This window comes from Camellia sinensis, chromosome 4, assembly GCF_055761805.1.
Source record: "Camellia sinensis isolate YWXY chromosome 4, ASM5576180v1, whole genome shotgun sequence".
NCBI classification, from domain to species: domain Eukaryota; kingdom Viridiplantae; phylum Streptophyta; class Magnoliopsida; order Ericales; family Theaceae; genus Camellia; species Camellia sinensis.
The window spans coordinates 177336447-177363683 of record NC_138964.1 but is presented as its reverse complement, the minus strand read 5'-3'; the positions used below and the strand labels follow the sequence as shown (position 1 = coordinate 177363683).

The 27237-nt window shown below is 33.9% G+C and overlaps 1 protein-coding gene across 2 annotated transcripts; it reads right to left on the bottom strand.

The window, feature by feature from the left end:
- Window positions 1-1384: 1384 nt before the first annotated feature.
- On the bottom strand, window positions 1385-25918 carry LOC114291146 (auxin response factor 8). 2 transcript variants are annotated; one of them, XM_028235200.2, is made up of 14 exons: window positions 25077-25918; window positions 24777-24889; window positions 24558-24656; window positions 24391-24447; window positions 24131-24286; window positions 23966-24050; window positions 19054-19144; window positions 18798-18962; window positions 18601-18723; window positions 17876-17951; window positions 6760-6907; window positions 4059-5053; window positions 3792-3982; window positions 1385-1909 (listed from the first exon to the last, which is right to left on the bottom strand). In XM_028235200.2, the coding sequence occupies exons 1-14, from the start codon at window positions 25117-25119 to the stop codon at window positions 1783-1785; spliced, it is 2469 nt and encodes an 822-aa protein (XP_028091001.2). In that variant the 5' UTR covers window positions 25120-25918; the 3' UTR covers window positions 1385-1782. The 2 variants fall into 2 exon arrangements, with proteins under 2 accessions (XP_028091001.2, XP_082723124.1); XM_082866998.1 differs by having other exon boundaries at window positions 24777-24948; window positions 25077-25605.
- Between the last annotated feature and the right edge of the window lie 1319 nt (window positions 25919-27237).

The window sequence follows — 27237 nt, the reverse complement described above, 5'->3', positions numbered from 1 at the left end:
AAATATTAGTTTATACATAAATTGTTGCATAAACTGGATATGAAATAATGGTAAATAACAACAGTATTGTTAATAAACAAAAATTGAAATAAGAAAAAGAAAAGGAAAAGGAAAAGGACAAAAATTTCTCTAATTTGAACTCAGAGAAATTTCAATTTTCTTTAGTTTGAAACCAGAGAAATTTGGTATTGGTGATGTGTAAAATTTTCTCTGTAATGTATCTAGAGAAATTTGGTGTTGGAGATGTGTAAAATTTCTTTGTAATATATCTAGAGAAATTTCGTGTGCGTAATGTGCAAAATTTTCTTTGTGATATAACTAGAGAAATTTGAAATTTTCTCTGTAATGCGTCCAGAAATTTAGAATTGAAATTTTCTCTGTGATATGTACAGAGAAATTCTCTAAATCGAATTTTCTCTGGATCAATGTTGAAAAACCTTAGATATTATGAAAATATTAAATATCTTTTATGCTATAAAATTTTAATATCATAAACCTTAAAAAAAAAATCCCCTTTATTTTTTTTCTTATCAATTATACATTCAATATCTCTTTTTATTTAATATATATATATATATATATTAACAACATTCAAAATCTTCAAAATTTGAGTTAAGAATAAAAATAAAATCTTGTTTTCACATATTGTCAAAAAAAAATTGAAGAATGCTACGTACCTCGAAATATTAAAGGCGCGAATGGCTCGAAATCTCAAAACGACGTCGTTTTAAGGGTTTTTTTTATTCTCTTACCGGTAAGATAATATTTTCCGTACTATTCGCGCCATTCGCGCTCCACACATTCGAGGCCTCAATCTTTAATGAAAAAAATTAGAGAGTCGGGCCATTAGTCCAATTTCAAAAGTTTTGGGACTATGGCCCCAAGCTCTAATTCTTTTGGAGTCAAAAGGACAACAATTTGAAAAACTAAATCAAGATCTATGACCTCATTTGTCAACTATACATTTTACTTAAAAAGTCAAAAAATCACTATAAATTATCACATCACCCTACCTACTTTTCTGCACATCTTTTTATAAAAAGTCAAAAAATTGCTAAAATAGCCTGTTATCAAACGTAACTGCCAACGAAACAATCCCTAAGCCAAGCTGCTCTGTTCAAACTTTCTATCAAACATTCTCCAAAGATGACCAGAAATTGCAACATTGCATTGAAAGGATTTTCTGTAATCAATCACCCACCATAAAATTGACATCTGCAATCAGCATTCCAAATATCACAGGAAAACTGTGGAACTGGTGCTCTCAACATGCACGATAAAGAGTGTGCACTATCAAATGCTCACCCTACTGTGAAAAGTGTGATTAAACCATGCCAGGGAAGGGTTGTAATTTGAGTATGCAAAAATAAAAATAAAACGAATGGAGTCGTAAAGAGCAGTGGAACTTAGCAGCAGATCCACAATATAATTTGATGGCATAGTTTCAAGGTCTAAACTTTTAGAGTAGCTAGACACGTTCCTCATCATCTAATTCTTCAATCTAAGTCTGATATGCATATACATAATCCATGGAACCGATCCTTCATCAAAATAACTACATTAAGCATTAACAGATTGTACAAAGTATCACATATGCCAATGCATGGCAAACGTAGCGGCTGCACAATCCAAAAGTAGCAAATCCAGAATAACTGCATAGATAGAACCAAAAGGCAATAAGTCTTGAAGCAAACCGACTTTGGAAGATTGCAATTCACTATTAGTCGTTCTCAATACTCATGGAAGCCTACAGAGGGTATTCCAGAAACAAGGTCTCAAGCATCACTCCCACTGGTATTCATCCCTTTCGCCAGTGTTGTGGCTAAAGGATTCAACTTCTTGTTTCCCCAGTTTCAGCACATCCTCGGGTGAAAGTATCTTGATGTACCAGACATTATTTACAAATGCCCTGCACATGAACAAGAAACACGTTCACAGAAAATAAGTATAGTGCCACGCTTGTATGCACCATGCAGATGAAATCACCTCAAAATCTTTATCATTTTCCACACCACAACAGAAATAGTACTACTCAGATAAACCTGCAAGTGAATTTTTCCAAGTGTTGGGAATAAGCAAAAAGGATTAAGCTAATCATAACAACACGGAGACAAGGCAGTGATAGGTTCCAAAATGTACACATTTAGGTCCTTTAAAATACAATTGTTAGTCCTTCGATTATTGTTACTTGACAGTTTTAACGAGTTTGTATATGTGTAGGTCACCAAGGCTTGTGAGATAAAATTGACTTTATTTGAAGTATTTGAAGCCCAAGAGCCAAGGTCCAACCCAATTTTAAAGGTTCGGGAGATGTAAATAATTGAATCAACCAATATAAGCCCAACCCAAGAGGTTTGAAGACAGAAAAGAATTGTTGCAATCCTGCTATAGGAGTCACTCTGCACAGCCTTCAGTATTTTGGATGTATCTCTCTCGTCCGATTTCAAAGCAGCATTGAAAATATAACTTAAAGCGCTATGGTTTTGTGTGAAATATGAATTTTCCAATTTTGACTTTTACTAGGTCAAAACAGGCCCACAAGATGAGCCTAAAAAGTTGGGAATAATTCTATTTGAATTTTCTTTTATTTTGAGGAATTCTAACCTCTTGGGTATTACTTAAAAGGCTCCTAATGTCTATAAATACAAAACCCTATTCATTATTAGGGTTGTTCATGATTTTAGAGAGAGAAAGCGGAGGCTAAAAAGACATGCATGACTAAGGAGCTCCTTTTAGGATTTGGATGAAATTCTAATCAAGTAACAATGTTTTGTATTTAGCTTAGGATTTTTAGTATTGGTTCAACAGTTGTATAAGATTAAGACTGTTCTATATTATTAATCTGTTTTGAATCTGGAAAAATAAAAAATAAAAAAAAATCTATTTTGAATATTTTTACTCAACATATGTTCTTAGTTTCTGTGATTCTAATTGCATGCTTATACAATGGTTTTCATTGTTTTGCTTTTGCTCGGTTAAGATAGTCTATGCTAGGAAAGACGAGTCGTGCCGTGAGACGAGCCGTGCTAGTATTGGATAGTCTATGCCAATCATTAAACAACAATTAAATATTGTTGGGACTTGTAGTTAATAATGGATCATAGTTAAATTGAATATAAATCCCTAGACTGACACAACTCATTGATTACAAGGTTAGAGTGGATTCGAAACACTAGGTCCCTTCTATCTGATTGATACCACTTCAATTAGATTTTATTTGTTTAATTTAATTAAGCTCACACAAAATTCTCCTCTTTTACTTTCGAATTAATTTAGGAATTAATCTGAAACTAATACACAACATAGGCCTTGTTTGGGAAGTTGGCTATTTGGCTTTTTGACTATTTTAGCCTGGCTCAAAAAAGTTGTGTTTGGAAAGTTGATTGGCTTTTTTTTGTAGTTGATTTAATGGCTGTGAGAGAAAAAATGAAATGATTATAGGTTGAATGTGACATTTTTGTCTTATTGGCTATTTTAGCCTATTTTGTCTTTTAGTGGGCTATTTTAGCCCAACCCTCTTCCCAAACAAGGCCTTAGTCTTTTAGTCCTTGTGGATCAATACCGGAACTCCCATTATTCTACAGAATTAAGATGTAGTTTAATTCTTTGTTTTTGGCGTGCAAAACGACCTACCAGGCAGACTGACAACTGAATTTCCACATCATCCAGATATCCTATGGCGTTGTTAAAGACAGCGCATATTGTCCGGAAAAAAGGAAGCGATGGTTAAGAAGTACACACCACATAGAAAGTATATATCAGGCTAGTTAATACTGTAACAGAGTACTTACTCCCATGGGCCGTCTCCAAGGAGAAGCACATCGTCCTCCCTGTCAACGAATACAAGCTGCCAGCCTGATCTCTGAGGGTCTTTCAGCAACCCCTCAATTCCAAACATCTGACCCAGCTCCTCTCGCAGCTCATTGTAGCTGCTGAACCGAGAGATGTCCAGTGACCGTCCAACCGATCCCGACTTGTAAACCTGCACAAACACAAACATCATCCACCCAATACTCAAAAGTGTTGACAAATTACACAATGCACCCTCTGGTTCGCACCTTGACAAATGTATTACGGGTAGGGGTTGATGGGTCAACTTGTGCTGCACTGTGCAACAACTCCGAAGAGTCTTGCATACCAAACAAAGAACTCTGAAACCCAGAAGCCCCTAATGGCATTGAGGACACAACAGCATTAACTGAAGAAGTACCAATATTGGAAAGTGTGGTGGGGAGGAGGAATCCAGAGTCGATATTAGCACCAAAAAGAGCATGATTCTGAGCATCCAAGCTACAATTTTCCTGCTCGACAGCAGCCTCTTTCCCAGGATATGGTGGAAGTAACGCTGAGTTGGCAGAAGTATTGACCTGTGAATGCGTAAACTTCGACACCCATGGTTGTTGGGATGGCTCACTGAGCATGGACTGACCAGTTCTCGAGAAATTGAAAAGATTGCCACTTCCTTCAGTGCACAGCGAGCCCAGCATATTTTGTATGCAAGGAGCAACAGATGTCGAAAATTTAGGGTTTGAATCTGCAAAGTCTGTTTTTGAAAATGAAGGAGATGGAACATTAGGCTGCTGCTGCCTATGCTGGAGCTGGTCACTTTGAATCAGAAACGCATCCTGATAGGTATGTTGCTGTCGCTGTTCCTCTGGTTGATTGCAGACTTGTTGCTGCATATGCCTAGGCAGGTTCTCTGGTAGCATTTGAGTCTGAGCTTGAAGAATATGCAAAGGATTTGGTGGCTGAATCACTTGCTGCTGTTGATGCAACAATGGATTTTGGCTGCCCGGATGAGGAAGATATTGGAAAGGTTGCTGCAACTGCAAATATTGCTGTTTCAGAGAATCCCCACCTCCTATATTCTGCAAACCAGCCGCCAACATGGCTTGGTACTGCTGATTAAGGTCATTTCTGACAAAGGATGCATCCACTCTCTGCTGAGTCCAGGGAAACATACCAACATTCTGAAAATTAATGGATTGAAGTCCCTGCTCTCCAGTTTCTCCTCTAAACCACGTCATGCCATTAACTGCTCCTTCTCTGCTATCTGTAAAATTAGCAGAGGAAAGAATTTTTCTTGAGAGAGAGAGAGAGAGAGAGACTTGCCTGAAGAGGCTACTATACCATAGCTTGCGACTTTCTCAGGTATACCTTTCGGTTTTAGTATCAAGAACAAGTGAAGAATAAAAGAGCCTTCAATGTTGAAGATACCAAAAATAATAGGCCCAAGTAGACCTCTCCATCATTAAACCCAACCAAGCCTTGTGTTGTGTCCCACTCAAGTAGGGTTAGCTACATGAATCCTAGAGGCTAGAATAAGATAAAATTGCCATTGGGAGATTACTTCTAACCTGAACACTGTTTAATTAGCTACTACTAACCTATGCATTAACCACATTGACAGCATTAGGACGATAGGGCTATAAAATGTATAGCGCAGCCCAATAGATATATTTGTTAACCACATTCATTGTTATCTAGACAATTAGAAAGGCAACCATTGTATCTTTTTTGGTCATTTCCTTCATTAACAGAACATAATTCTCTCCCATTGTGTGCCAGTAACATGGTATAAGAGCAAGCAACCCTTCCGTTAGTCCTCAACTAATATAATACAAACAACTGTTTTGCCCACTTCTGAGGAAGAGTTAGCCCACTTGAAAGGGTATCTTGATGATATCAGTTTCTAAAAAAAAAAGGAAAAAAAGAAAGGAAAGTTTACATATCTATCAGCTTAAGCTTTTAGAGTACTCAGTTGTTACACTGCCAATTCTGAAGCTGAATCTTTGACCAATAAGGAGCATTAGTGAGGAGATAAGATGTAATTTGATCTCCTTTTCGGGAACACATCATTAGTATTGAGCTTTTCAAAGACAATGGAACTACTTCAACCTGAAGGGGCACATATGCATTCTATGTCTGAAAATCGAACTGTGGTGTATCTGGATTATCAATAAGTTGATCAAAGAATGACTTACAAGAAACACACCCGAGAAATGGATGGCACAAATTCTCTGGTCAACCACATTCGTCTCAAAGAAACATATCAAGAATGAATAACAAAGAGGCTAATTAATTGACTTTTCAATCATTGAGATTTCTAAACAAATTGAAGTTCTAAAGATCGGGGCCAAATGAGAAGCAGCCATTGAAGCAAATGAGACCGAGATAAATGATACAAGTGAGAGAATAAAAGATCAAAAGAAGCCTTACCCTTTCAAACACCCTCCCAAAACTGAATATTCTCGCCATTACCCACACTAAAAACAAAAAAATGCAAGAAATGAACAAGACCTTGGGAGATGCATTTCCATTGAGCTCAAGAGCTTCTCTGAGTGACTAGTTGAGGATCTCAACCATTATTTATAAGAAAATGTCATAATGAGTCACACAGTAAGATTTATCTTTTATCAAACAACAAAAACTAAGAGAACATGGAAGAAAGAAGAAACTGACAACAAGATGACACATTAAAACCAACTACTACTAACAATATTTCTAGAGCTCACACAAATCAAATCACTCAATAACTTTAGCAAGGCTTTTTGATACACAAGGCTGGACAAATGAGCGCAAGAGGATGAACTTAAAACTCTTAACCTAAACTAAAGATCACTTAGATTGACTACACCAAACTTATATGCAGCACCATCACATGGTTCCACCCATCTTGGAAAATTATGCATCGTCCACTATGTGGACAAGAAAAGGGGGAGACAAATGTTAGCCTAATCAGTCAAGCATAACATGTACCTTGAAAAGATGAGGCTCCAGGATACCATGGGCGTTTCAGCCTGAGAGGAAAGAGTGATGGATACATGGGAAAAGTAGTCAAAGGCTCAATTTCCCATAACGATACCCGTGGCTGCCTCTCACCTGCAGTCGACTCGTCCCAGCCAACCTACATTGAAAGAAAAATGAATAGAAAAAAGATAAGGGAATTAATAACAAGTAAAGAAACAGACTTTCGACACATCCTATTATGATACTGAAAATAATTTTCCTTGCTGCTATTGGCAATGCTTACAATAAGAAGAAATAAAGTACAATAAAAAAATAAAGATTAAAAAAAATAAAAATGCTGAATTTTAATATTTCGTACCAAAAAAGTCTGCATCTAGTATTGTAGATAGAAGGATAGATTGAAACCTTCAAGGCATAAAAAGCAGCCTTTGTACCTGAGGTTTTACAGGCCTAATGGATAAAATCTTTAGTAATAGTGGTGCACTGCAGTAAGGGGAAATGAAGAGTTTCTATGAAATTATGTCATCTATGCTAGACCTGATCCAGATTTTAGAGGAACAAGACTCTACAGTCATGGTAAACATGCCACAATATAGGATTATGATATTACCCCAATTATGGCAATCACTGCACTAGCGCCCAGAAAAAGAATGCCAACGAAATACAAAAGTATGAAAAGAATTATTTTACTTACCCGTGAATGAGGTAGAGGCTATGTATATATAATAGATTCATGATACAATTTAAGAAACGATATAAATAAGGAAATAATATTAAGGGGTTGTTTGTGATATTCTAAATAAGTGCACTTTTTGACTTTTTATGAAATATGAGTTGGGTTTGAAGTGATGTGGTAGAGAAGTGATGTGACTTAAATAGGATAGTGATTTTTTGACTTTTTGACTTTTATTAAAGATGCCAAACTTGCCTAAATCAGTGATTGACACAATCACAGATTATATACATAATACTAAAAATAAAAAGATTCTATGTACTCTAATTTTTATATTCAACACTCCCCTTCAAACTGGTGTGAAGATATTCAACAATCTCAGCTTGGCAATGGATACTAAAAGAAGCCAGAAAAAACTTAACAACTAGTCCAAATAAATGCTACCGAACAAATCTAGTAGTCCACTAAATAAAAAAAGCCAAAAAGTGCTTAATACATCAGCACCAAAGCCGGAAAAAACTCAACAGCTAGTCCAAATAAATGCTACTGAACATATCCGGTAGTCTACTAAATAAAAAATGCCAAAAAGTACTTAGTACATCAACACCATGCCCTAGAAAGGGGGAAAAAAAGGGGACTAAACTGACCAGAATCAATGTTGGAACAGTTTAAAGGGGTCATGCCGGACCGTTGTAAGAACTGACCGGAATCAATGTCGGGACAGTTTACGGGGTCATGCTAGACTGTTGTAGGAATTAACCGGAATCAATGTCGGGACAATTTATGGGGTCATGTCGGACCGTTGTAGGAACTAACCGAAATCAACATCGGGACAGTTTATGAGATCATGCCGGACTGTTGTAAAGACTAACTGGAATCAATGTCGAGACAGTTTAAAGGGATCGTGTCGGACTAATGTAGAGAACTGGATGTTGAACCAGGAAGCGTGGCACCACATAACTTATGATAAAAATATTTGGGATATGAATAAACTAGTGGATAGAGGAAGAGATAGAGGAAGAGATCACCACAAGTAATACTGAAAGAAAATATGGCAATGGAATGGGTTGAAAATATGGCAATGGAATGGGTTGGGCGGGCTGCAGCCCCACCGGTAAAGAAAATTATTAGGTACTTAACATAGCTCTGATACCAAAAAGAATAAAAAGAATTATTTTGCTTAGCCATGAATGAGGTAGAGGCTATGTATATATAATAGATTCATGATATAATTTAGGAAACGATATAAATAAGGAAATAATACTAAATTAGTGATTGACACAATCACAGATTATATACATAATACTAAAAATCAAAAGATTCTATGTACTCTAATTTCTATATTTAACAAATACATCCTTAGTTTGGTCCACAACATTTTGAGAGACAGGGATTGCAACCCGTTCACTAAACAATATAAACCAAACCAAGCTTTGTGCCAAATCAAGTGGTGGTTAGCTACATGAACCTTTTTTTGCTAGGTCAAAGGCTACATAAGCTCAATTAAATTAAATAAACTTCCATCCTTTTTTACTATTGCATACCAAGTCAATTCAAGTCTTCTCCCCCGCCTAACATCTCTCAACTTATTTTCAATAGGTGTTACTCCTACTATTTCACAAATATATTCATTTCTAATTCTTTAAACAATATAAAAGGATAAAAAATCAACATATATGATGAAAATTGCGGTTAAAATTACAATTTCAATCACCCCATAAGAGTCGGAAACAATGAATCAAGAGTTGTAGATGTGCCTCACATAGAATCTGACCTTCAGCTCTTCCTCAATGTCAGTTGATGGATCCTCCCTTACTTGGAAAAACCAAACCTTAGGGAACCTAACCTTCAACTAGAACCCTAAAATGAGAGGGCTCAACGTCCATAGAATTACAAAGACCTTTAAACCTAAGTAGGCATGTACGGAAATTATCATTCTAACCTAAGGTTCCTTTTGGCTATCTTTACCTCTATCTCTGAATACATATAGTTGTAGTGTACATAAAATATATACATATATATAAATGTGTATAAATATTCTTGGTCAAACTGTGTGGCTGCCTCATACATCCAGCCTCTAGTCCAGATTTTAAACAAAATATGCAGACAAGTAAACAAGCTTCATCAAGATTATTTCCTGAAAATTATTTCCTGAAATTCAAATGAGAACAGAAATAAACTGGCTTACTTTAACTCCAAAAAAACACCTTAATGTGGCTTCTAATATAAATCCAAGGACACCTTACAACCTCAATCGAAAAATCTCATGTCATAACCTATGAGCAACCTATAAACAGCTCCAGAATAAAGTAACAAATTGCCAAAATGAGAATTTTCAAATAAAATTATTGGTTGCCAAAATAACTTTTGATTCCTTTGTGCATCATGTGGATCATCATGAAGGAATGAAATCATAGGCTGTTTAATGGTATAAAATTATCGTTGTATAGCATTAAAAGCACTTTTGGCCAGGAATATATTTACAAAAATCCTGTAACATGTAGGAGATGGTCATTTTTGTTCTTGTTTCCAAAATGGGAAGAGTTGCTAATGGAATTCCTGCTGGTAGCATAATCTCTTAATCAATTATCCTGTGCAATGACAGGATAGAGTGTTTTTTTTTTTTTTTTGATAAATAGGATAGAGTGTTTGTTTGTCACTAAATGTTTTTGTTGAGTGTCTTATTTGTTAAGGAGTATTCACCTTCAAGACGTGATTTTTTCCCTCAACAATAAAATTATTACTTACCAAACTGCAAGCTAAGAAACACAAATATGGACACTTTAATTTTCAAAAAATACAGGACACAACAAGTGGGGGATACACGAAATATATGATTTTATATATTTATTATATTTCATTCAAATATAATAAAAAAAAATGCAACATAAAATAAATTCCAAAAATTTAAAGGAGAAGAAATTAATAGGAATAACATAACATAAATTCCTAAAGTTTAAAGGAGAAGAAATTAATAGGAATAGATGTATATATATATATATTTTAAATTTTAATCATTGTACCCTTTTGAGTTATTTTATGCAAACTTACAATGTATTTCATATATATCTAAATGATGGACATGTGTCCCCGAGTGTCTGAAGCATGGTTGGGACTTAAATAAATAAAAAAATACTAATTATAAGACAGATTTGGAAGTGTCCAACAAATGTCAAAAGTATTTGAAGAGTGCCAGTGTCAGACATGGACACAAACTTTAGAAGCGTTCTTGCTTGTTAGTGTCTAAGTTTTTTGAATAGTTAGGGGTGGGGAATTATTACATTTTATTATTTATACATTAAGAAAAAAGAAGAGAAACTAGTAATATAGCTCAAGGCTTCTTCAAACACATTAACCTGATGCTTCTTTTAGGCATATTTATCTTCATACAAAATCTATACTTTTTTCATACAAAATCTATACTTAGCATATAAAGTAGAGTTTACCCCTATTTTTATTCTCTTAAATTGCATCTACGTGGCATTTTATATTCTCTCATATTTTAAAATGCTACATCACACGGGTATTTAGTTGGCGCACTCCGTAAATTAGTTAACATATTGAGTTTCCTACATATTATATAAGTCCTACTTTGAAAAGAGATATCTTTAAGTGACTAATTAATTTTTTAAATCACTAAAATTTTTCAAAATGCAATTGAAATCATTAAATTCAATTAATTCTCTCTTTCCTCCTCCCCCAACCATCCCCCTCTCTCTCTTATAATAATTTTTTAATTCAAATAAGTATATCTCCCAGACCACACGACTTTCATCCAACCCTCTTAAAATGGAGTATATATAAACATTCATCTAATTTGAAATTTTTTAACATTAAATAATTTGTTGATTCATTGCTACAATCTTACGATTTTTTTTAACTTGCTTATCATGTAATTTAACTACGTAAGATTCCTTTAGAAAATAAAATTTAAACTCTTAAAATTTATATCAAAAAACTACAACAAAAAAAAAAATCCAATTAAATTATCACATAATTTAACCACATAAGATTTCTTTAGAAAAAAAAATTTAGCTCTTGAACTTTATATCGAAAAACTGCAAAATACTACCTACTATTGAGAAAATGGTAGCTTTACAAAAACTCATTATTTTTTTAAAAAAAATATTTTTTTATGCAAATTTAATTGTTAATCATATTATTTAATTTTGATGATGTCTAAAATATATTAGTTAATATACATATTATTTGACACAAATTATTATCTTTTTAAAATATATATATTTGTTAAATATTATTTAAATAAAATAATATTATCTTTTTAAAATATATATGTTAAATATTATTTTAAATATTTTCAAAAACTTTACTATTCACTTTTTGAAAAATAGGGTTAATTACTATTCATCTTTTGACAAATCGATTAATTATATTATTTTGACAAAAATGATTATTTGAAATATTTTCAAAAACTTTACTATTCACTTTTTGAAAAATAGGGTTAATTACTATTCATCTTTTGACAAATCGATTAATTATATTATTTTGACAAAAATAATTGATTGGTTGTATTATTTTGACAAATTTGATATTTATGGGTTGTCTTATTTTGACAAAATTAATATGGAGTGGTAAAATATTTAGTTTCAAATCTTTACAACATATACAATATTTTAAAGATGACATATATTTTCAGATCCATCATAAATATTATTTCTAGAGATTTTTCTGTATGCAAAATTTTGATTAGAACTTATATAACATTATATGCAGAATCCATCACGTGCGCTATTAAATTTTTTACATTACATTGATTATATTATATTATAATCAAACAAGAAGAAAAAGATGGAGTTATATATATGTGTATATATATATATATATTATAAACTAGATGGAGAAAATTATTTGTTTGTTTGAAAGTTGTGAACTTTGTATTAAATTGTCTACAAAAATGATGGCTCCATGTTTGATAAAACAAAAAGAAAAAATCAGTCTTATTTTTTATCTTTTGCTGACTATTCAAAATCAATGAGTGTGCTTATGTAAACGATGACATCAGGAGTGTGCTTAGGTAAGCCATGACATCAGGAGCGTGCTTATGTAAGCCATGACATCAGGAGCGTGCTTATGTAAGCCATGACGTCAGCAAGGAGTGTCCAACGGGCATATTTTTGTGTATAAATAGAAGTGTTGGATGTGGAGAAAAATCAAGAACTTGAAGAGAAAATATTTCTGTGAGCTCCAAAATTCTGAGTATTCTGCTCTTTCACTTTCAGATCTAAGTCTAGTTTTTGTTCTTACACTTTCATATCTATTCTTTGTGAGAGAATTATTGTAAAAGTGGGTTCAATTACCACTTATTCTTATTCCTTATTTTTGTGAGAGATTTTGTAAGGGTAAGGCATTTATTGTTGAGTGAGGCTCAATAGATAAGAGTAAGTCCTGTGCCAAATCCACAAGCTTGGTGGTGTATTTATTCAATTGATAGTAAAGAAATTCTCAAGGAGGTTCCTTGGGGAGTGGACGTAGGCCTGGCATGCCGAACCACTATAAATCGCAGTGTTTGATTTTCTCTCTCTATCTCTTCTACTTTTATACTGATAATTATTATTCTGTTTGTTTTTATTTATTCAAATTCTGAATATTGTGTTATATTTAATATTGTGAAATTTTTAATAACCCAATTCACCCCCCCTCTTGGGTTGCCTAACTGGGATAACAAATGTCTATGTTCTCAATTATAAATAAATTGAATAAAATGATTTATTCTTTATCACTTTGTAATTATGAGAAAGTAAGTAACCTCAAAACCTAAACATTTTTCAATCATAGGCAAGGGTGGTAGGCACTACCCCCCAAGTCATGATAGTTATTGCGTTTAAAATTTGTCCACAAACTTGATCTCATAGATGAGCTAAAAGAAATACGAGTGTAATATTAATGGGATTAATGGTCTTTTAAGTTCAATTAAAATATGTAAAAAGTGTATACATTTTTTTTCCCTTCACCTTAAAAGTAATGACAATTCTAACTCCAATCATGATATTTTCATGCCATAGTTAATATGTAATATTAGACAATGGCATAAACAAAATTTATGTAAATTTGTCAAATCAATTATGTATTTAATAAATTTAACTTATTTAATAGTTTTACTAAATGTAGCAAATATTTTGGTGAACAGTAATATAAGTAAGAAATGAAACAAAATAGACACAATTTAAATGTTGCTGTCTTAAAACATGAGATTCTTTTATATTTTCAAGTAAATAGCTAAATTATATGAAGTCAATTTTGGTGATTAGTAATACTTTTGATTAATTATCAATCAGCCTCTATTAAAGAGTGAGTTAATTCTTTTATTTCATATAAACTGTTATGACTAAAATTAACAAATAAAAGTTTTCAACTGGCTTCCAAATAATTATTAGTAATTAAGGAGAGGAGTCCACAGGTTCTTTCAAATTACTTTTTTATAGCGGATCTTTGTTCAAAAGGTTTATCACATTTCTCTTTATTTGGATAAAAAAATATTTATTTAACATGATTTGTATTATGATTCATGAAGGATATTATAATTTTTTGAATGACATTTGTTAGTTTTACGGGGCAATTTTACAACAATTGAGGTCATGAGTTCAAGTTGTCTCAAGGTTATAGTATTCTTATGTATTTATATTCGTTGATTTAAATAAAGTATTTTTTTTTATCATAAAATGATTTACATCCCATTACAAAATAAAATGCCTAATTTACTATGAGAAAAAATTATTATGAATATAATAGTCGCCCTATGACAGATTTTTTGCGATCAAGATAAGCTGATTTATTGTTCATGATATATAGATATCTATTTCACATTGAGAAAAAAAGAAAAAAAAAATTTAATTTACATTTTAAGTGAAATTAAATTAAATAGAATAATCATAAACATATAACAACAATATTATAGTGCACATGATATGTATTATCTATAATTACACAGGAAAAATAATAATTCATACATATTTGCTAATATAAATTAAGAATTATTTTGTGACCCATGCATTGCCTGGGGATCAATTGCTGGTACATAATACAATTTAAGGTAGCGAGAACAATTTTAAAATCCAGGATTGCCATTACAAGAGGGGGAAAGCATCATCCACAAATGAGTACAAGACACTTCTATCCAATCCTTAACCATTTTAATGATTTCACTTGCTCCAAAAAATCAAAGATTGTAAAAGGACTAAGGTGGCTAAAGAGCTGATAAGAACATATGTCAAAAAAGTGAGCAAAAAAGGCGATTGCGCAGTTTCTCGCCTCAACCCGCTGAATGCCTTGAACAAAGAACCACAAGTGCAAAAAACAACATGGATACGACACGTTATGAACATACCTGATGGGGATCGTGAAGAAATTGGATGAACATATATTAAAAATTAAGGATTTAATAACTAATATTGGCATTAACGTCTTTTTGATTTGTCGAGTTTTGAATTTGGTAATTTTAATTGTGGTTTCCTTGGATATCTCTGAATATGTAATAGGTTTTGCAAACTATGCAAATGAGGATTGAGTTAAACTTTGGACATAATGATCAGAGAATTTTATTTTTTTTTTTTTCTTGGCTTTCTTATATTTTATTTTCTTTCTTTCAACTACTCCATTCTCATCAATCATCCGACATCAATACCAACTCAACAATTTTCAAAAAAAAAAATGCAGGACACAACTAGGACGGCAACAAGGTGAGTATGGGTTCACACCCCCACCCTACTTAGTAAACATTGCCCCAAGCCCTAGAGAAGTACACAATTTTGATCAAGCATGACAAATGACACCCCACCCTGCTCAATGCCAATCAACTTTCAAAATTGTGTACTTTGACCCTTAATTGCACGAAGCGGGAGCGGGAGCGGGAGCGGGAGCGGGAGCGGGTGCGGGAGAGGGGAAGCGGGAGCGGGGAAGCAGGAGCGGATAGAAGTTTATTAGGTTGGGAGCGCCTCGGGGAGCGGTAATATATATCAACAATGATTCATCCCCCTTTTCCCCCCACCCCCTTTGACCCCCTCTCTCTCATTGGTTACATTTTCTTTTTCTTTTTCTTTTTCTTTTTTTTCCTGCTCCTCCAATCACCACCCGCCACGTGGCAAAGAGGGTGAGGGGGTGACCCCCAAAAGGGGGTCCCAAGCATTATTCAATATATATATATATATATATATTAATACAGATTAGAAGTTTTTTCATAAATATTTTTTATAATACACATTAATTATTTTATTTATTTATTATATTTTTTAAATAATATGTTATTGTTAATTTATTTTTTTATTTTTAATTGATATATATATTATAAATAAAAAAATATAACAAATAAGGAATAATAAAATATGTTAAAATAATTAATAAAAAATTAGATGATTTATTTTATAAATTTTATTAAATTTTTTTATTATATATGATTTAATTAGATTTATTATATAACAAATTATATTATTTATTATATAAAGAATTATATTATAATTATATTATTTAAATATAACAAATTATATTATTTATTATATAACAAATTATATTATAATTATATTATTTATTATACTCATTAGTTACAAACGGGAGGGGACAGATCTGATCGACGAAAGAGAGAGAGAGAGAGAGAGAGAGAGAGGAAGAAGAAGAAGAAAAAGACGACCAGATCAGAGGAGATCGAGAGAAATGAAGACAGAGAGACAGAAGAGGAGGTCGAGAGAGATGAAGACAGAGAGTGAAGAGGAGATCGTGACCAGATCAGCGGAGATCGTGACCAGATCAGAGGAGATGTAACAGAGATCGAAGGCTATCTTCGTTGACTGAATCGAAGATGTGTCTGAGAAACCCTACCATTGTTCACTGTAAGTTTCTCTGAAAAACCCTTCTTCCTCTCATTTCGACATGGAAGGCTAGGGTCTCTCTCTCTCTCTCTCTCTCTCTCTCTCTCTCTTTCCCCTTTACGACCCCGTCTTGGACTGAATCGCGTTTCTCTTTGCACAGAAACGCGATTCCTACACGTTTCTCTCTAAGAAACGCGGAATCGCGATTCTTACTCAGAATCGCCACCTAGTTGGACGATTCCTGCAACTAAGCTTTGACCTTACAAGTCATTTGTCATCTTGGGCTATAAAAATCCGGGGTTTGGGGCAATGTTCACTACCCAAGATGGGAGAAGTACACAATTTTGATCAAGCATGGCAAATGACACCCTCACCCTGCTCACAAGTCGTTTGTCATCTTGTGAATCGTTATAGACAAAGATGACAAATGACTTGTAAGGTCAAAGTACACAATTCTGAAATTTGATTGGCATTGATATGTAGTGAGATTGCAAAGTAAAGGTAAAAAGAGAAGAGATGTGGATAGAAGAGAAGAAAACACTAAAGATAATTATATGATCAAGCATTATGAAAATGTATTAAAAAAAGTAATTGGTATTTTGTAATAGTTCAATAAGATATATAATCAGGGTGGGGCGGGGTTACCCTTCCCTCACCCCCTTTTTGCACCCAATTGAGTACTCCATTTCCAACTCCAAACCCTAGGTAGCATAGACATCGACACAAGACATGACAAGACAAGTTTGAAAAAATGTAAGACACAATACGTGTGTCACGCATTAAAAATTTATATTTTTTATAAAATTATTACTTGTCAAATTTAAAGCAATATATTCTATAACTTCAAACATAAAGACATCATTCACGTAACAATTGCTATTCTAAGAAGGTGACGTATCTATGTCATGTCTATGTCGGATACCAACACTCTTTGGACACTTTCCCAACACGTGTCCGACACTCTTCAAAACGTGTCTTATTTTTTATTTTTTTCTAAAGACCCTGACACTCTTTGGATACTTAGAGGACTCACATGTCTATCGCTTAAACACACGTGTCTATCAATTACACACAAGTGAAACTAATTATAAGTTTGAATAAAACAACTTAAGATACAATACTAAGCTAATTTTGTTTTTTTGTTTTTTGAAAACTGTTTTCAAAAAAGGCACAAAAACGGAAAAAAAAAAAAAAAAAAAAAAAAAAAAAAACAAATGAAAACGTGCAGATCAACAGTGAAGGGAAGCTCTCATCCCACCTTAAACTCCATTTGGGGAAAAAAAGAAAAATAAAGGAAACATGTAACTCAACCAAACAAACCAGTTTGAGTCATCCTATATTCTTCATGTGTAAAGGCTCTACACCTTATTTATAGTATTAGAAGAAAGTCAAAACAACAAAAAAAAAAAAAAAGCAAACTGAAGAACTGACTAAGTACTATTTAACTGCATTTTTTGAATTGACATTAATCTATTTTATAGAGATATCACTGCAGAAGCAATTACATGCTTAAAAGCCACATGCAAAATGCATTTGAGTAATAGAATATCTAGGTATCTAATGAAATTGTGGACAACATGAGCGCAATACTCCATACCAATATAAGAAAAGTGCATGCAGTATGAGTATTTACCTTGACAGATCGCCAATGAGAATTTGGCCAACGAACAGAATCGAGGTCACCAATGCCAGTTATCGTACCCATGTATCTGGATAATGGAAACCATCCACATATAAGAAACAAAGCCCCCCCAAGTAAGAACATCTGATGCACAAGCAGCGCCCAGTAAGTGTCACACCATTAAAAGATAGGTAGGATGTTTTTGCACTGGACATGGGCAAACCCACCAGAGACTCACAGAAAGAGGAGGGGGTGCTAAGACAAAAGGAACATGAGCAAACTAGTCCTGACATTAAGCGGCTTGGAAACTCAGCCCCATAGGCAAACTGACTACCTGAGCATATTCACTATAACAAATAGTAACCTAAGCATGAAATGGCAGTTTGAAGGTTCTGATCACACAATAACCTGTCAAAGTACTATCCCACACCAAAAGACGGGGTAATTACATGTCACCTGTCTCTGAATAGCAAGACATGCATGGCATACTGCACCAGGCATCACGAATATTTTTCTTCCCTCCTATAACTTACGTCCACCACAGCTAATTAACCAACCCAGGAGTTATAAGCCAAAGGAAATGCAGTGAAATTAAGATGCAATGCTAGAATCCCATTGACAGAAAAGAAAAAAGAAAAAAAACTAATCATTATACCAATTAGTTTCCTTAGCAAATGCAAGAAAGTCACATAGTATCAACTCAAAAAACAAGTTTTGAAGAATAATCACTACATTACCTGCGAACACTTGATTCTTCAGTTTCAAAAAGCATCCGGAAACGCATCCCAACAGAAACCCGGGTATGATATACCGCCTTAACATATTTTGCAAGGGGTATGACAAATTCAGATGGACTAGCCCTGAATAAGATGAATGTGTAAATAGGGATTTAAGGATAAAAAATATCTAAAAAGATTTGAATAATGATTGCCACCTTGGGTTATAAAAAATAGTGAAACAGCTATTAGTAGCAGCAGCATGAGCTGCAGCTGCAAGTAGTCCAATGTGCATGCTATCACTAGATAAAACAGATGATGGCATCACAGTTTGCGGTCGAATAGCGCGGCGAATTCCCAGTAGGAGCTGATTTTTTTCATTCCTGTTAATAAAGAATTTAGATAATGTAAACAAATGGCCAATCAGCAATTCACAGACAACAAATTGAAAATGATGAATACAGAACAAAATACCAGATAAAAAGAACAGAATCTCCAGCTACAAGTCTCTTGGCACTAACAAACACGCTCCACCCTGTAGTAAGAAGATGCCGTTTGGGCTGTCCTGCATAATGAGGCCAAAAGAAAACATGTCAGCACGTACTCTGCATCAAAGAATATCTCATCACACGGTAATATGAAATCATCAACCATGTAGGTGTGAAAAGTTCTGATAACAGGGCCATTCCCTCAATTACAAACATAGGTAGAGCTCTATCAAATTAATTTGCTGACCTAATAATAGATGAAGCATCTCAATAAGCCAGTAATATCTCAAGGTTACACAAAGCATCTATGCACTTCTTTTTCTAATATGTGATCATAAGGCTTTGGAAAACTTTTTCCCTTCAAGAATCCTAATATTCAATACATCAACTTTCGTAGAGTAAACCTTCTTTCCATTGAGGTACTCAAAATTAATGTAGAGCAAACCAAATTAATTTTGAGTACCACAGTTTGATCTTTGGAAAGAAATTGATGTACATCACAAGTATTAGGGAAGCTTTACTCAGAAATATTAAAGTAAGAAATTGAATTTTTTGGGTATCTCCTACAACCAACAAATGGGGAGATTGAGGTAGAGATATGCATTTCCAAGTCTTACTTATCAAAAATATGAGAGAGAGAGAGAGAGAGAGAGAGAGACTTTCAGAAATTGTTTTGGAATTTTAAGTTGCTGATGTATTGATTAGAAACCTTGATCTAGTCAAGACGAATGTTTGAAGACAAATATTTTGTAAATTCACCTATATTGGAAGATGGAGATTTGATTAAAAGTTCACTTGAAGTGATTAAAGAGAAATTCTGCAGAAGGCAAAGCTATCAAGTTCCATGATTTTGAACGGGTTCAATGAGAAACTGGAAATATCAGCCCCTTCTCCAGTGGAGGATACTAGTAATATTATTTCATTGATTCCAAAAATTGATTGTTCCTTAAATGTGATTTGATTGGGCAGGGACAAAAATTACCCTATTTCAATTACATTCTTTATATTAAAGCTTATATGCACTTTAATTAATAAATACTTATCACAGCAACAACAGAAAAAAAAAAAAGAGAAAAAAAAAAGGAACTATGATTGAGATAAACAACAAAAAACAACACCCAATTAGTACACATTAATGTGTGTTTGGGAGGGGAAAGATTGGGTACACACCTAACCTTTGGCATAGTACAGAGTGGTTGCCCCGAGACTTGAACCCATAACTTCAAGATTATTAGGAACTATGATTGAGATATTAAAATAAAAATAAAAAACTTTGACTAAGTTTAGTTCTTCAAGCTAACATTTTTGTTTGATACAATTTCGGATCCCATTATCATCGTAAGGTACAGGGTTAGGTACCCCTTGGTTCGATAACATAGGTCTGAAAAGATTCAAGATAAGGTTGTGACTGTGGCAATGAATTTATTTTAGACAGACTACTTTTACTTTTATCCCCTACTCCAAGTCACATATTACTTGTTTTACAAAATTAGAATTGTAGCATTTCTTGCATAGTAATACAATATTACCTTAATTGTGAGGATAAATAGAATAATATATCTCCAATACTTTACTTAGTTCTTTGATAAGAAGAACATATTGAGTTAAAGGTAATACAATTCATCAAATTGGCATATCCTTATTGTATCGTGCATGTCCCATATAACTATATAGAAAGTAAAGATTAACAAATTAATATAATAATAGTAGAATTAAATATCAATAAATAAATAAGCAAGTAAACTTATATATAATATTTTTTACCAGTGTAAAAGGGAAAAGCACACAGACAAATTCATGTGGATTGTTCTAATATTGTGATGTAAGCATATTGGACTTAATATTGAAACAAAATATTAGTAAAACCTATTAAAAAATAAATTAGCCAATGGATTAAACTAATATATAATTCTTAAAGATTAGTATTTTGCATATAAAATTACAGAGTGGTTTCTCAACATTCTTGAGTTTATGTGTAATTCACTATTAATAATTTAAAAAATAATTTTTTACAAACGTATCCTACCTATACCCATATCCTACTTTTATAAGTTTTATCATGTCGCCGTATCAATATCCCTAGGGTCCTGTAGGTCATTTCTCTTGTGAGGTAAGTCGTTCTAGTGTTTTAGAGCACAAGAAGTTGTTGAAGAGCAAATAATAAGGGTTTTCCATCCTAAAATACTTTCATCAGTCAAATAATTATCAAATATATCCTACATACTTCAATAATTCCAAAACAAGCAAGATCAATGATATCGTGATACCAAAATTCACCCAAGCCATTGGAGGGAGTTGGAAAAGAGTGAATCCAATAAATTGCTTTGATAAGTAGAAGAGTTTAATAGATAAAAGAACCATAATGAAAACCCATGTATATGCTAGAAATATAAAAAGCAAAGTCCTATACACTCTGTACTCCAAGCTATGCACAAAATCCAAAATAATTCACTCAAATTTCAAGCTCCACAATCACACAATAAAATACAAATAAGAAGAATATAAGGGAGAAGAAAACAATAAATGAAAATGAGAGAGACACAGAGAGAGAAAAAGACAACTAACCTAGTGCCCACACATGGTAGGGCCACGGCCAAAAATAATTAGCTAGAACAACTTCCAAAACCAGCTTCTAACCCTATGAATATTTTAGCTAAAACTCCATTCATACACACGACATACAAACACATAAATGAAGTAGACTCGCATTAAGGCTAGAATTCTTTCCAAATTTCTAATTTTTAATTTTTCTAACTTCGTCAAAGTTCCTAACATAAATCATTTGATTACATACAATGGCATACCATAATAATAGAACCGACCATCTACATTTCTATGTTCATAAACATTGCACGTGCTTCAAGCATGTGTTAGAAAAGCAATTTGAATAATCTATTTTCAATCATCATCACCACTCCCCTTCAATTTTTTTTGTGGGCACATAAGAATTTCAAGGGGCATTGAGTATCATTGTTCCCTTTTAATGGGAGCCCCTTTTTAGGCAAAATTAAAGTACTCAATAAAGCAATGAAAGATGAATTCATAAATTCACTACTAGTAGGTAATTGATTGATGTGGAAAGCAAAAGCTTGCAACCATCCCATCACACTTATACACACACACACATACACAAAGACGATGACAACAAAAAAATGGCCCAACAAATTAGTCGTTCTGATTTCCAGATAACTAGGTTTTTAGAGTAAACAAACCCAAAAAAATAATTAAATGATCATTTCTAGCTCACAATAAGAGACAAATATGCATCCTCTTCCATTTAGAAGAAAATGCTAATAATTTGAAGGTACAATTTGCAACAGGACACTAAAAGATATGTTTCTCCACCCCATGTACATGAGAAACTGAATCTAACATAATACACAACAGCAACTAAAGTCAAACTTCACATCCATGGAAAAAGTAATAAACAAACTGTTTGGGTCTTCATACAAAACCCTTCATTTTTCTCTCTCTAGACTATCCCTTCTAAATATCATATTCTATTCTCCCTCTAGGACTTAGATCATCTTCCTCAGATTCCCATCCTAGATGACGATCAGATGGTACGACTGGAAGAAGGTGGAGGGTGATGTGAGTGTGAGAAGAATATTAGTATATATTTGTATATATTCGAGAGATTGTGTGAATATTTTAGATTATAAGATTATTATTGTTTCCTATTGTTGTTTGGGATGATTTAAATAAGTGCACTTTTTGACTTTTTACAAAAAGATATGCAAAAAAGTAGAGAGGTGATGTGACCCTAAAAAGATAAAAAGTGTGTTTATATAGCACACCCCAAACAAGCTAGTCTTAGGCCTAGAATTGCTATATAAATTCGATGTACTTTTTTTATTATTTCACAATTTGAATATACAGAAATCATTCAAAAATCTTACATGGTATCAGAGCCGGAGTAATCAAGGGTGGGTAGGGTGTGTGTGTCCCTGGCTTGCATGCCACAGGTGCTACCGAGTAAGCACGCTGGGCTTGAGGGAGGGTGTAAAGCGAAGTCCCACATTGCCCAAGTACTAAAATAATATTAAGCATATAAGTGTGAGGGCACCCTCACCTCTTGAGTTAGCTTTTGAGGTTGAATTCTACCCAAAATCGTATAACACCCTCACCCATCGACACAGATAAAATCAAAAGTAGACATGCTTTCGAGGCATGATCTACTAGAACCATACATAGTCATGTTTCTAGTCTTAGTAGAGACTTATTTTATAGTTAGTTAGGTTAGTTATCAATCTAATACATTTTCTAGTGTTTTGTAGAAGAATGGAATTTTGGAATTTGCATGATTTTTGGACATGAGTTGTGGGAGGAGCCCATGAATCGTTGTATGAATCAGGTTATTTTGCTAGAGATTTTCTTCCTCCTAATGTTTTGAACTTTTGGCCTCTAGAGTCACAAAACCATATCAGTAGCAAACCCCTATTCAACCCTAAAGCATCATAACTTTTCAACTCTATAACCCTAACATGCAAAAGATACAAAACCAACACAAGATAATATACACAGCACCCAGAATAACCCCAAACATACCCCAATATCCTTTCCTTTCATTGCCAAATGTTTTCCCTGTGATTACACCATATATAAGCCCTAATAGGCTTTATATTTTAGCCACCTTTCCAGCCATAAAAATCAACTAAAATCAGCCCAAAGGCCTACTTTTCTACAGCATCATATTATTAGTTTTGGACTCAGTACTAGAATAGTAGGAAAGTGTTCACCACACTTGTCCTAAATCAATAGCACACTCACTTAGTATTTCCTGTATTTCCTTCTATATGATCCAAAAGCTATATAATATTGTCTCAGAGGTTTTCTGAGAGAGTAAAATAGCAAAATTACTTTCAATTGACAAAAACAACTATAAAAGTATCACCTACCTCTGAAGATATGCCTAAACTTCCACTCAACATCATGGAGATCCCTTGCAATGAGCTCCTGAGCAGGTGGCTGCAGAGAGAAATCCTGATGAACCCAAGAAAAAGTAATATGCATTAGCTTAGTAGAAAAGAAGAGCAGGTAATATGCATTAGCTTAGTATTTACCAGTGGGGGGAAAACTTTTTCTGCAGCACGACGAGGAACAGAGAACCCTCCATGAGTACTAGTGTCACTTGCTGTTAACGTCTTGCAGAAATAATTTGTAGGCTGCTTGCTTGGTATCCCAAGCTCAACGGGAACATATGTATCCTTCTGCTCTTGCTGTGTCAGTACCAAAATAGATTACTTTTGCCAATGAATAGACAATAAATTGGTCAAAGAGTCAAGTGCTTAGTTAAATAATTTAAAGTATAACTTAAAACTACCGGTGTCAAGGGCTGCAAGGTCATTTGAGCATATACTTCATCTGTTTCAAGATCTGCCTGAAATTCCAGAAATAAACAATTCTTTCTTAAGGGTCTATACAACATTGTCAACAATTACGCAAAATGTTGATAAGTGAACAAGAAATCACGTAAACAATAGCACCCACATGCATTGTAACATTGTGTAGTTGGCAGATCAACTGGGGTGGCAAGCTGGGATAATTGGGCATATGGGCATCAACTTCTTTGTTAGTTGTGGCTGCAACCTGGCTTCCAATTACAATTGGGGTTATTAAGATTACTTTCTAACAGATAACATATGTTTTCCTCATGAATAAATTCAATAAAAGTATTTAAAGGGATTCTAAATTTTAAGGGGAGTAAACCTGCTCACTATGACCCTGAGGGAAGTACACCACGCGACTACCGACTGTTGGTAGGGACACCAGAGGACCAGCACACGCATGCCATAGCTCAGAATTCAAACATTTCTTCTCCCCTTCAATAAAAGTACCCCCAAATGTTGGTTATCTATTGCTTTGGTTTGTTTTTCTAAATCTAACGAGAACAAATAAATGGTTCAACACAGAAAAAATGAAAAATGACAAATACATAATCATGTATAAAAGTCCACAAAAAAAAGAGGGGGCAAAGAAAGGGGTAAGAGAGAGAGAGATTAGGGATACCTTCATGAGTTTGCTGTCCCAGTGCTGATGTTGAAAGCTTCATATCTTAAGTAGATTTTGAGTAAAAAACAATAGTTTAAACTACATAAAAAAATTCAGCTAATACTACCCTTTGCAGTATCAGTCATAATCTTGAGCCCTAAACTGTTGTTCAAATGCAACTTTTTTTTGTTTTCAAAATACTCCCCGTCTCCTCAATCAGGGCTCCACACACCATCATGTCACCATAGTCAAAAAGCTCACATGCATTCCACCGATTCGAAAAACACAAAGGCACACCAACCAAACCAAACCCAAAACCCTACAATTCGCAAATCACAAACCCATTATAAACCCCCAATTTCAGCTCCAACAACCTGCTCATCAGAAAAAGAAGTAACTTTCTTTGCAAAATCAAAGCCCTAGCTTGAAAAAAAAAAAAAACTCGCATCATCAGCCGAGCTCAGAGCTCCGCGCGTCCTTCAAGACCGCCATGAATGAAAGTGGAGCTTTTCGTGGCCAATCGCTGTCGATGAAGATAGAGAGAGAGTGTGGAGAGAGAGAAAGGCACAGAGAGAGGGGTTCTCTCTTTTATAATGGCCCCGACCAAGCTCGACCTGGTAGCAGTAGAGAGGGAGAGGAATCGAGAGCTCAGTCTTTCTCTCTCTATCGGTGAAAGGTTTAGGGGAAATTCCAATCGGGGCCGTTGGGAGATCCGTACCTGAGAATCGGGACCGTCCATTTGCAAATGATATGACAGGAGGCATGTGCCACCATGCCTCAGTGGTCGTTGTCAGAGTACGGAGGTTTAATATTTAAATATTATATATAAATATCTACACATACACGCATAAAATAAAGTAATAAGAAAGTGCTCCCTAGAGAAGAAAAAAAAAAACAATGATAGAAGACATAAGGGTTGGTTTGGGATGTTCTAAAAAGGTGTACTTTTTGACTTATTGGTGGATTTGGGTTGGGTTTGGGTTGGGTTTGATGTGATGTGCTAGAGAGGTGATGTGATTTAAATAAGATGATGTGACTTAAATAAGATAGTGACTTTTTGGCTTATTTAGTACATGCCAAACTAGCCCTAAGTTTGACAACTTTCAAAAAAAAATTCAAAAAGTCATTATCTTATTTAAATCATATCATCTCATTTAAGTCACATCACTTTTCTAACACATCACTTTAAACCCAACCCAAATCAAACCCAAATCTAACCCATATTTCATAAAAAGTCAAAAAGTGCACTTATTTAGTCTTCCCAAACTTGGCCTTAGGTTGGTTTGAGATACACTATATAATCTATCTTTTTATTTGTTTATCTTTTTTTCATCACATTACCTCTCTATTTTTCTGTATATTTTTTTATAAAAAGATAAAAAATACATTTTTTTAAGACACCCCAAACCAACCCTTAGAGTTTTAATGTGAATTCTAATAATGTGACAATATATATAAAAAAAATTGTATGGCTTCTATTTAGTTTGGAATCAGATTAGATCGTATTATTAGGTTTGTGAAGGTTTATTACGGGTCTCGTTTTGATAATTTGAACCATTCAATGTGTAGAACTCGTTGAGTACTATATGGTTATAAAAATCACGTTGATCGGATATCGATAACTATATGATCATATCAATTTCGTATTAAAAAAATTGGACGGTAAACAAATTAATGGTTGACAAAAAAATTGTTTTCATCACATAGCTATCGATATCCGATCAACGTGATTTTTTACAGACATATAGTACTCGAAGAGTTCTACACATCGAACGGTTCAAATTATCAAAACGAGACCCATGGTGGGCCCCCACAGACCCAACAGCACGGTCCAATCCGATCTCGGACTAGACAGAAGCCATACCCTATAAAAAAATATAATATTACAAGTCAAAACATCAAATCTGAGGTGGGATTTATTTCTAGAGCTTCTGGTTTAAAAGTTTCAAACAATTTTGGAAAAAAAAAATAGAGTAATGATACATACATTTAATTTAAGAGTTCTAAATGGAGCACTAGTGAGGTGGAAGAAAAAGAAGTGTGAGCCCCACCGGATACTCTTCACATCATTAAAGTTGCATTAGAGCTCTCAAATATTATTGAAATAAAGAGCTCTCAAATATTATTGAAAAAAATATCACATAAGTGCAATTCATGGCCTGTTTGGCAAGCGGTTTTT

Excerpts from the sequence above, each read along its gene's own strand:
- LOC114291146 (XM_028235200.2), bottom strand. The coding sequence starts at position 25,119 with ATGAAGCTTTCAACATCAGCACTGGGACAGCAAACTCATGAAG. Across the intron at positions 24,448-24,557 it reads TACACAATGTTACAATGCAT|GCAGATCTTGAAACAGATGA; the intron begins GTGGGTGCTATT and ends CTGGAATTTCAG. Across the intron at positions 3,983-4,058 it reads CCCGTAATACATTTGTCAAG|GTTTACAAGTCGGGATCGGT; the intron begins GTGCGAACCAGA and ends GTGTTTGTGCAG.